Genomic DNA, 12608 nt, shown 5'->3' on the forward strand with positions numbered 1-12608 from the left:
CCAAAAAAAAAAGATGAATTAAACAAGAGAGGAAGAAATTTTAAATTAACAAAAGTTTGATTGAAAAATGATATGAGGATTTCAGAGGAGACAATTAAAAGGGAGAACAGAAAAAGCTCATAATTGGGACTAACCTTGAAGAAAAAGAGAGCATGAGTAGTGGTAACAAATTAGGTATTTATTGCCTCAATGGCAGCATAATATGGGAATGAGGGATGTATCAGAAGTGTCAATGGAAGTTTAGAGCCAGCTATTGGAATCAGAGGATTGATAATCAGTAAGATATACCAATACAACTATGCAGAGTCTACTCCCATCTCAGATCATGCATGACTGGTACTCAGAGACAGAAAGGTTTTAACGAATCACTTTTGAAATAGAACTTCCTAGATTTGGAATTGTTTTATGTTCTTTGTTTCAAACTCTTATGTCAATTTAATATTCTCCTAGACTTGGCATCAGGAAGACCTGGGTTTAAATCTTGTTTTATATACTTACTAACTCTGTGATACTAGTTAAGTCCATTAAAGTTTCAGTTTCAATTTTTTCATTGGATAACAGGGAAAATAATATTTTGCATCAAGAAAGAAGACTCAGGATTGGGGCCAGGGAATATATATGGAATAGTATTGCCCATGAATAGTTCCTCCATGACTGGAGGTTGTGAAATACTTAACAATGTACAAGTAAGGCAAGTTGAGGGGTGTGAATCATGCTACCTGGCTAATTCTATTCAGTAAGATAAAAATATTATTCCCTCTAGAATGAAGGAAGCTAAAATGAACTAATGTAGATTCCCTAGCTTTACATGACATTTGGCATGATAAAACTGGTCCAATACAGGGTCACATTGACTGTGAAGATGTTTCTTATTCTCTTAGTTCATGGCATCCTGTTCAGTGAATATAAAGTGAATAACAATGAGATTATATGATATACCTCACTAGTTTTATTTTAAGGAAAAAGTTCACCTTACTATTTAGTCCAAATGAAGTCATTTGGTTTACTAAACTAGGTAAATTTGCAAATAGAACTTCCTAAACTTTTAAATGCTATGTAAGATTTTTAAGAATAACAAACTGAAACAAACAAGTATACTAACAGCTCAAATTGTGTTTTTGATGACTAGACTCCACAGACAATTCATAAACCATAGCCAAACTGGTAAGAAAGCAATAAGATATTTTGTGCTTGAAACTTCAGGAGCTAGGAAAGTGTTAGGTGCTTACTAAGTGCTAATGAGATAATGAGATATTAGGTTCTTACTAAGTGCTGTCAGTACTTAACAATTCTCTAGTTCCGGCCTTTACTGGGAGTTTTACCCCTTCTAACTTCTTTCCCTATACTGTAATAGGTCATGTGTGTCTCCTTGCATGATGTCATTTACCTTGTTTTACTAATACTAATACAACTCTATTTTTCCTCATTTCAATCCTTTTCTTCCATCTGATTGCCTTTTGGCTGATTGATCATGTCTCAAAATTCTCTGGATGTAACCTTGGCTGCCAACCTGCTCCACTTGGGGGGCTGAAGCTGGGCTCCGCCTCTCATTTCCCTGGGTCAATCTACATTCGGAGGCCCAGTGGAGAACTTGTGACATTTTGGACATGGAGTTTAGGTCTTCTCTCATCCTGTCTTCTCACCCTATCTCCATATCTACATTGAGCTCTTAGATGTTCAATTTTTCCACATTGAAAACATCCCCGAGTTTCTCTAGAAGTCCCTTGCCAGGAGGGACCCTGTCTTTCCATGTTCATAATAGTCCCAGGTGTAAAAAGAATTTGTTCCCACTGTGGCACATCATCTTATGATCTCCTCTAAAGGAGCATCTTTGTCTAATCCCCATATAATTCTTTTGCAAATCTCATTGGCATTTTCCTTAGCCAGATGTCTGGTCATTATTTCTGTAGCTGCATTTTCTCCAATAGTTATTTTAACAGCAGTTTGCAAACGTCCCACAAAATCTGCAAAAGGTTCATTGGGACCTTGCTCTATTTTAGTGAAAGCCCCCCCCCAATCTTTTTGTCTGGGGAGGACACCCCAAGCTTTTATTTCAGCCTTAGCAATTTGCTCATACACTGTCATGGGATATTTAACCTCTTCTGAGTTCTCTCCATAGTGACCTTCACCAGCTAATTGCTCAAAAGTGAATTGTGTGTTAACTCCTATTTCCAAATTGCATCTGACTTGGATTTTACATAATTCATGAAACTCCACAAGCCACAACAAATTTTGTCCAGGTTCTAGACATGTCCTTGCCATGGATTTCCAATCATTCAGGGTTAGGACTTCATAAGACAAATCATCTAGTAACATTTTAACATAAGCTGATGTAGCCCCATAAAGGGTACAATCTTTTTTCAAATCTTTAATTTTATTCAAATCTAAAGGTGCATATCTTCTTCTTTTTTGACCTACAGAATCAATCTCTTCAATCACAGGATATGCATGTATAAAATCACTTATATACTGTCCTTCTCTCTTAGCTTTAACCAATGCTTTTTCTAATCTTGTCATAGGCTGCTTCGCAGGCGATTCTGTTTGTGTTTCTTCCTCTTCCCCTCCTCCTTCTTCCTCCACCCCTGAAGGTGGAATTGATATGGGCCTGTCAATAATCTGCTCTCTAGGCAGAGTTGAAGCTTCTTCAAGAGAATCAGAGTCATCACACCCTAATTCCTCATTTAAATCCCTTTGCTTTTGGGCAAGATCTTGCTCTTTCCTTTTTTCCTCACACTTCCTCCTCTGTTCATTTTTAAAACTTTTCCTTCTCCTACAACTTGCTCAATAGTTTAAGGCTAATTGAACTATGTTGTAGATATAAAATACCTCTGCAGAAATTGAACAAGGCCCCATCTTTGTGTGAAATTCTTTCATTTCAAATCCCACTAGCTTCCAGTTATCTACATCTATTTTTTCTTCCTCTAAGAACCAAGGGGACGTATATCTTAATGCAGCCAAGAGTTTAGCAATCTGTACTAGGTTACAAGTAAACTCTGTTCCTCAATTATATTAATTATAGTCTCTATAGTACCACTCCTGACTGGGGCTGGAGCTGAGGCTGCCACTGGGGCTGAGTCGGCTGAGGTCAAGGAATTGTCTTTAACTAATATCTGTCCCATTTCTGCTATAAGAGATTGCTGATTTAGCCATTAACAAGTTAAGTTCCTTTTTTGTCTATGAGAACACTCACTTAATCTTTAACAAAGTTTCCTTGTTACTCACGGTTATTTCTGCATGAGAAAGTCTTTTCCACTGGAATCTGAATCAGAGGTTTTTTCCACTGGAATCAGGATCGTGTCTGTTCCTGTTCAGGCGCCAAATTGCAAAGGTCCTGGCTAGCTCCTCTGAAGGGCTCAGAATAAGTCCTTGTCAGGATAAGCAAAAGTCCTTGCCTCACATTGTGGAAGCCAATATGTAAAGTTCTGTTGTCTCCCGATCGCTCTCTGGGAGGAGATCAGCTGTCATTAACTCAATCTCTCGGCCAGACTCTCCTTCCTCCAGAGAGCCGCTCCAACTCTGGCCCAGACAAGACTCTCTCCTTGCTCAATGGTGTCTTCTTTTATCCTCCCAGAGAATGGGTGTGCAATAACTCAGGGGCTTCTGGGAAAAAATACTTCAACCAATGAACTTGCTCCTCCTAAACATGTAAGTTCCTCCCCAGGAGTTCACAGGGGTAAAACTCCCCTAAAGGCTGGAACTAGAGAATTGTTAAGTACTGACTTAGCACTTAGTAAGAACCTGACATCTCCCCCTTTCTTTTGATTTAGAACATATGGTGGTCATGACCTTGAAACATAAATCCATCAATATGGGAGGTATTACACATAATTACATAGATTACATAAACACATAGTAACATAGTAACATAATACATGCTAAAAGTGTGTAACAAATAACATGATCAAATAATCACAAATTGAGAATTTATAAATGTCTATAAGTCCATTGTCCATTAGTCTCATCTTGTGTTAGGAAATCCAATGATTCCTGCTGGTTTTAAAGTTCTTTAACAGTCTTCTTATTAGCCATGCTCTTTCAGTGCCAGATGTTTCTTAGATTTTCTCCTTTGTTTTGAGGTCTTTCTCTTTTTCTGTCTCTCTCTGATGGACAAGGGGAATACGACTCGTTGGCACCCATCTGATTCCTTCTCCATGTGATTCCTTCTCCATCTGAAGAAATACAAGCAAACCTTCTCTCCCAGGCAGTTAACCTATCTGGTCCCTTCCATTCACCACTTTCTGGATCTCTCCACATCACCTGGCGATTATCTAAGGACAGTGGAGCTGCTTGCACTGGACACTGCCCTTCTGGTGGGTTATAAAACTTGTCTGCCGGAGCCAGTGCATCTTTGTCAAAAATTAAAAAATTAGTAGAGAACTAAACTTAGAGAACTAAAGAGAGAGAACTAAAATTTAGAAGTTCTCTAGAGTTAACTGTGGCTCCCCCCTTCTTTTGTTTTTGGAAGAGTGTCTTAATGTCTCTGTTTCTTCTCTCTACTATTGCCTGACCTTGCTGATTAAAAGGTATTCCAGTGGTGTGTACAATCTTATACTGCACAAAAAATGTGCAAAATGTTTAGAACTATATGCAGGTCCATTATCTGTTTTTATTTCTTGTGGCACATCCATAATTGCAAATGCTTGGATAAGGAATTCAGTGACCACTCGGGCTGTCTCTTTTGCTGTTGGCACTGCAAAAGTGAATCCTGAAAAGGTATCTACTACCATGTAGATGAAAGACAGATGACCAAAAGATTTATAATGGGTCACATCCATTTGCCAGATTTCATTTGTTCTCAAACCACAAGGATTCTTCCCTGGAGGAGGGTGGGAAGGAAGACAAGCTGTATAGCTTTTTACTATGCTCCTGGCTTCCTCTCTTGTTATTCCAAATTGTAAACATAAAGCTCAAGCAGCCTGATGATATTTAGAATGAGATTCTTGTGCTTCCTGAAATAAAGAAGTACTGGCTAACATGGATAGAAGGCTATCTGCCTTTGAATTTCCATCAAAAATAGGACCTGGAAGTCCACTATGTGAGTGGACATGAAAGATATAAATCTTGCCTGGATGCTTTCTCACTTGTTCTTGAAGTTCCTTAAAGAGCTGATAAATATTAGAGGCTGCAAATTTTATTTGGGCTGTGGCAATTCTTTTTACTACACCTACTGAATAGGCTGAATCAGTAATAATATTTACGTCTCCTGGGTAATTAGAGCAAGCACGCATGATAGCAAATAATTCATTCTGTTGAGTGGACTGAAAAGGAGTCCTGACTACTCTCTTTATGATTAAATCATGAGAGTATACAGCACAAAAATATTTTTGGAGGCATCTGTAAAGATTGTTGGTCCTTTAAGGGGAACCTTAGAAACCTTTTCTTCAAAAATCCATCACCAATTATGTAGTAGCCCGGGTTATCTTTAATGGAGATCCAAGTGCAAAATTTGGAGCTGTGGCCAATAAAATTTGCCATTCTGGGATGCTCTCACAGCATACATTAATTTGTGTGTTATTATAGAATGTGTATATTTTTTCAGGACTTATCCCAGATAATTGTATATTATCTCTTAATAGCCTTTAATAAAATTCTAGCCACAAGCACTGGGTAAGGAGTAAGGCTTTGTTCTGGTTGTGCTGGGAGGTTCACCCACTCAATCACACTGTCTCCTTGATGAAGGACTACTGTGGGTGCCTCTTTTGTAGCAAAAACTGATATTTCCAAGGGTTTTTGAGTGACTCTTTCAACCACATTGGATAAAGCCAGTTCAACTTCTCTTAAAGTTTTTTGTGCTTCTTTTGTAAGCTGGAGTGGTGAATTTAAAGCACTATCTCCCCTTAAAATGTCATATAGAGGTTGCAGTTGATTGGTAGTTAAGCCTAACCCTGGACACATCCATTGGATATCTCCTATTAATTTTTGGAAATCATTTAAGGTGTTCAACTTCTCTGTTCTTCAAGAAAGCTTTTGTACTGTGAGTGTCTTAGAATATACTTCATATCCTAAATATTGAAAAGGAGCATGTCTTTGAATTTTTTTCTGTAGCTATATGCAGTTTGTAATACTTTAGTGTTTCCATGGTCATTTGTAGACATGCTTCTAACATTTGTTCCTCAGGTGCACATCCCAAAATATCATCCATATAATGTAACAATATTACTTTTGGAAATGCTTTTCTTACTGGAGCAAGAGCAGCAGCAACATACATTTGGCACATAGTAGGGCTGTTTTTCATTCCCTGTGGCAAAACTGTCCATTCATATCTTTTATAAGGCTCAGCCAAATTAACACTAGGCACTGAAAAAGCAAATCTTTTCAAATCCTCCTTATCTAGAGAGATAGAATAGAAACAATCCTTAATGTCTATAACCCAAAGAGGTCATTCTCTTGGCAACTGAGTAGGAGATGGAAGTCCAGGCTGAAGAATTCCCATAGTTTCCATCTGTTCATTTACTCTTCTTAGATCAGTTAACATCCTCCATTTTCCACCACAAATAATGGGGAATTCCAAGGACTTAGAGAAGGCCGCAAGTGTCCTTGGTCAAGTTGTTCCTGTACTATGTCTAATAAGGCCTGAATTTTATCACTTCTTAAGGGCCGCTGTTCTACCCACACTGGTGAATCAGTCTTCCACTGAATACCGGTGAAAGTGCAGGTAGGCCTTCAACAGCAGCCCTGCCTAAAAAGCTGAAGTGCTTATTTGTAATCCTGTCTGCTGTAAAATGTCTTTTGATGAGGATTTTTTTCAACCACAAAAGGAGTAAAAACTCCTGTTTCAACTTCAAATATCCATCTTAAAGGCCTAGCACTAACTTCTGCTGCTATTGATCCTCCTACCCCAGACATGTAGGTGTCTGCCTTAATCTTTGGCCAGGGACTGGGCCAACTGGTACCTCTAATAACTGTACAATCTGCACCCGTGTCTACCAATCCTTCAAATGGTATTCCATTTATATAAATAGTTAGCATAGATTGATCAGCTGTCACAGCTGCTGTCCAATCTACTCCTGGATTTTGTTCATTTGAGTCAGAATCTGGGCGACTATCACCAGGTTGCTTATTAGGGATATGAAACAATAAGCCTGATGCTACTACTTCTCCTGGTTGATAAATCACACGTTGTCTATCTGTGTTAGTGACTGGGATATTAGCCACACATTCTCCAGTTTTCCACATCAGTGTATGGATGGACACTGTTTTGTAAGCATTCTCAGAAGGTGAAATAGTCAAGCCTAGTATGCCTGGAGGCAAAGGATCCATAGGCTGAAGAGGAACAGATTTCACTTCTCCAGGGAGTATTTCAGTAGTCTCTACTGCACGAATAATTCAGGGGCTTCTGGGAAAAAATACTTCAACCAATGAACTTGCTCCTCCTAAACATGTAAGCTCCTCTCCAGGAGTTCACAGGGGTAAAACTCCCCTAAAGACAAGAACTAGAGAATTAGTAAGAACCTATCATCTCATTATCTCATTAGCACTTAGTAAGAACCTAACAGGAAAGGAAGCATAAAGGCTTATTTAATTCTTCTTGAGTGAGTAAAAAACATTTTAAAAATAACATTTACAAGCTGTACATTACTTGTTGCCTCCTATATTGCCTTTTTCTCATTCTTAAATTTTTTCCCATTTTCTTCATGGGTGGTAAAAAGAAAGAAATATTGATTCTGATATTTTCCAATTATGCAAAAGTCATTTAACTTTGACAAATGCATCACACTCACCAACAATTTTCAAGATCTCAATTATGACAAAAGTTAAATACAAGACTTCAATCAACAAGCATTTATTAAGTTTCTTCTGTGGGAGTGCACTCAGTGCCAGGGACACAAAGACAAAAATGAAATATTCCTTGCAGCTTACATTCTATGTTGAATTTCAGGATGAATACAGTCACCAAAGCAATTGCTGTTCCAGTGAATCCACTGACATCACATGAGAGATAAAATCTAGTCATATAAAGATCTATCAGGATAGATAGATTTTTTGGAGACATCAGAAAAAGTCATTATGAAGCATCACTCTTGGAGAATTAGGTATTAAATTTCTAGAGTTAGACATTTATCCAATTAAATATTATAAATTGTAATGTAATAATGAGTAATATGATGACAGTGACTATTATTTATTAATTTAATTTTCAACACACTAATTTTGTTGATGGTGATATTGAAAACTTTTATTTGCAAATCAAGAACCTGGAATTCTATGCAACATGCTTGTAGCCATTGATCTCAGATCTACTGAGATATAAAATATGGAATTACCAATTACAAAATTTACAAGTTCCACTTAAGACTCCTATACTGACTTTTAATTTTTCTCAGAGAAACTTTCATCTCTTTGTTTCTAAATGTATAAATGGCTGGATTCAGGAGAGGTGTAATAACTGAATAAAACACAGCAAGAAATTTGTCTACTGATGTTATGTTAAGTGGCCACACATAGATAAAGATACATGGTCCAAAAAATAATACCACTACCATGATATGAGCAGTGCAAGTGGAGAGGGCCTTGGATGCCCCATGTTTGGAATGATGGCGAACTGTGAGTAGGATGTAAGTATAGGAGATCAGTAAGAGAACGAAACATGTCATAGCAAGAACACCACTATCAGAATTCATCAAGATTCCCAGGGAATGGGAATTGATGCAGGCAAGCTCAATCACCAGGGGGATATCACAGAAAAAACTGTTTATCACTCTAGGACCACAGAAAGGCAGTTCAACAATCACAGCCAATTGACTCACAGAATGCACAAATCCAATAGTCCATGAGATCATTACAAGCCAAATGCATTTTCTTTGGCTCATGATGGCTACATAATGGAGTGGCTTACATATGGCTACATAGCGATCATAGGCCATGGCCACAAGCAGCACCATCTCACCCCCTCCGACAAAATGAACAAAGAGAATCTGACACATGCAGCCTCCAAAGGAAATGGTTTTATTTTCCTTGAGCAAGTCTGTGATCATCTTTGGAGTAGTGACTGAGGAAAGCCACAAATCAACAAAAGAAAGATTAGCCAACAGGAAGTACATGGGAGAATGAAGATGGGAGTCAGTAATAACTAAAATCACAATAAAAATATTACCCAAAACAATGATTAAGTAGAGCACCAAGAGCAAAAGAAAAAAGAAAATCTGAAGTTCCCAGGTATCACAAAGTCCCAACAGCACAAACTCAGACACTGTAGAATGATTTACTTCAGCCATTCATTCAAGTCTTTACTACAAATCCTCCTGGAGAAAATGAGAAAAAATAGCTATTAAGATATAAAATATCTCATTCTCTATTTTCAATGTTCAAATACATATTCTCTCACAAAAATATGAAACCAAATCTTATATTGATTAAACCAGTCATACAATGATATATATGGCAATATAATTTGAAAGATTAGGGGTTATCAATCTATATGAGATACACCTACGATAAGGGAAAAGGAACATTGGATCAAAAGGATATGTAGAATATTTGAAAAATATCTGTCTTATTCCATTAAAATAATACAAAATTCCATTAAAAATTATGGATTGAAGAAAAATGGTAGAAGTTGAGGTAGACTGGAAAAAGGGAAGACATCTTGGGGGAGGGTGGAAATGAGATAATTGAAAGAAAACTAATCAAAACTAAGGGAAGGTGGTCCAGATAAGAAACTCCTTTTTCAATATGAGCTAGGGGGAAAATCAGTAAATTCCACCAAGTTAAAAATGATTTGATTGATTTCTTATGAACTCCAAATAGTTATTCAACCAATGAAGTTAAATATTTGGAAAATTTTGGAAAAGGATATCTCATTCTTAATTTTAAAAAATCAGCATATTTTTAAAAAATATTTCTGTGAATCAAGATTGTAAAATCTTTTCTCAATCAAATCCAAGGCAAAAAATAAACTGGAGGCAAGCAGATATTTCTTTTAAAAACCTTACTGAGAATAAAACTATTGGTTAACAAGAAATAAAACCATGGTTCATGGTTATTTAACTGTTTAACAACTTCATCATACTAAATGTATGTGCTAATAAAATTTCATTTTCAAATTAAATTTAATGCTAAATTTACCATAAAATTTAATTTAATGAATAATTACCATATTTATTTTGTTTTATTATTTTTATATATGGAAGATTTTAGAATTTATTTCCTCTCATACTCAATAGGTAGTTATGTGAAGCTTTTCTAAAAGCCAAGGAGACTTAAAAACATGCATACACAACACATAATTGAGAAATCTCTGAGATAGATCATTTCTCAAATATCCCACCCATACTTAACATTCAGTGATTTTTTTATTACAAGTGCAGATCAGTAAGTAAAGTCAATCATCAGATTTGGCAAGAAAAGATACAAATTTCTATTATTATACAAATGCAGAATAAATTATTTAATCCAACATCTTAATCAAAGAACTCTAAAATGCAATCTGAGATTTCATGGTGCATAGTGATAGTTGTATCCACTTGTCTGTCTTAAAGTAGACATTTAATAAATAATCATTAATTGAGCAAAATAAAGATTCTGACATGATCCTGAAATGTTTGAAATATGGGAATAATCAATAATTAAAATATATCAGTAAATGAAGTCTAAAATATAATTGACCTAATTAAATAGCAATTTGATATAAATAGAAAGTTTCAAAATCAGAAAAGTTCAAAACTCCAATTCTATTACTAACCACTTGTGTGACAATGGCAATGTCACTTAACCTTTTGGGTCCTATCTGTAAAATAATATACTTAAAATAAACAATCTTAAATTACAAATCATATTATCTTGTGATGATGTAATGATCTATAGGAGAAATTATATAACTACCCAGTAAAATGAACTAAACTTTTCATTCAAAAATAGATAGCATTCAGTACCCTAAGATTTAATGACTACACGTTATTACTATATGTGAACTTAAAAGGCATTAAACAAAGTTATTTAACCTATCATTGTTTTAGGAAATGCTCTAAGATTATAAACTGCAGGCAAATACCAATCTCTACTATTGTTGAGGAGGGATTAATTAATTAATTATACCAAGGTGGTCTGGATTAAAAAGGAAAAAAAATCTGCCTATACAGTCACAGAAGAAGATAAATTGAGCTCTACAATGTCCTCTTTAAATGTTGGAATCTTTACTGGCATTTGCCTTTATTGCATCATCATTACCTTCACCTCTCTTTCCACCCTTGTTACTAATAGGCTTTTTTTTTAATACTTGGGAGATTGGCATTAGTTCAACAAATTCATTCAAGTAAAACTTTTCAAAACTTAGCACAAGGTCAGGTATATAGTAAATGATCAATAAATATTGATTGATTGAAGCTCTCCTTGCTGTTAGGAGAAACATTGAAAAATTATAGCTTCACTATTCATTAAGTTATCAATAATCTCACATGATAAGAAAAAAGGGCAAAATCATTTTTTGAAAGTTTTTACATGGTTTCTCAAAATTAAAGGCAAAAAAATTTTGATCTCTCTCATCTACTCTCCTCCCCTGACCTTCAATCTTTTGTTGAAGTAAGATGAATAATTCTATCCTTTTCACAAGATTAAAATAGATCAGTCTGAGTTTTTGTTGTTGTCGTTGTTGTTTTGTTTTGCTTTGTTTTTAAGGGATAAGTTCAATTATTACTAAAAATTACCTTTTTTTCATTAACAGAGTTCATTAGAGGGTAGGGGGGGAAGAGGAAGAATTTACATATCCATATTGAAATGGAAATGTCCATATTTTGAAACCTCAAAACACATTCTCCATACAATATAAAGTTGAAGGAATTTTTTAAAGTTGAAAATAAATGGCACATATATCCTCTGAGGGAAAGAAATTATTTTTACATGTATTTTATGTACAAATATTTATTATGTGGGGCATTAGGGGTTTCAGAATGGAGGATACAAAACCATGAAATCTCATAGGTGGAAGAAATTAGAGATTTTATTAGAAACCTTAATCCAAATTCTTCAAATTTGTAGGCATAGAAACTAAGGTACAGAGAAATAATGGGATTTTCCCAATATCACTTAGAAAATGATGGAACTAGAACTGAAATTCAGTTTTACTGTTATTAAATTCGTATTCCTCCCACCCAACTACATTGTTTCATTCTCAGTCATAATTGCTAATACTTCTAACAAGCATAGTCAAAAATCATCTATGCCCTAGCAATGAAAAAAAAAAGAATATTCTTAGAAAATTATATAGAAATAGATTCTACAAAATCAATGTTACATTTAATTAAGAAAAATTGTTGTTTAAATGATATTTGAGGGGCTTCTAATACTTGTGATTTGGAATAGTTAATCATTATTTATTATTTAAAATATGTCATTGGATATTTTACTGCTCATTATAACAGCTTGGAACACAATAGGCACTTAAGAAATATCTATTGATTAAAAGTTTCTAAAATTTCTTGACAGAATTTTCTAATTCCATGTCTAATAATTAAACTAGAAGAAAAACTAAAATTCATACTACTGTGGATATTAAATATTAAAATATTAAAAATAATGGAAATATTGAAAAACATACTGCTAAGTTTCTTTTAAAATATTCCTTTATTAGGATTTTTATTAATCTAGGCTGGCCTTATGGATACATATGAATA

The 12608-nt window shown here is 35.1% G+C and overlaps 1 protein-coding gene across 1 annotated transcript; it reads right to left on the reverse strand.

Annotated features, from left to right (window-relative positions):
- Window positions 1-8276: 8276 nt before the first annotated feature.
- LOC141553429 (olfactory receptor 4K14-like) lies at window positions 8277-9215 on the reverse strand. Its single transcript, XM_074285094.1, has one exon. It carries the CDS (start codon window positions 9213-9215, stop codon window positions 8277-8279), a length of 939 nt encoding a protein of 312 aa, XP_074141195.1.
- Window positions 9216-12608: the final 3393 nt, after the last annotated feature.

Source organism: Sminthopsis crassicaudata, chromosome 2, assembly GCF_048593235.1.
Source record: "Sminthopsis crassicaudata isolate SCR6 chromosome 2, ASM4859323v1, whole genome shotgun sequence".
Lineage (NCBI taxonomy): Eukaryota > Metazoa > Chordata > Mammalia > Dasyuromorphia > Dasyuridae > Sminthopsis > Sminthopsis crassicaudata.

Bases quoted from the DNA above. Each gene is read 5' to 3' on its own strand.
- LOC141553429 (XM_074285094.1), bottom strand. From the start codon at position 9,215: ATGGCTGAAGTAAATCATTCTACAGTGTCTGAGTTTGTGCTGTTGGGA.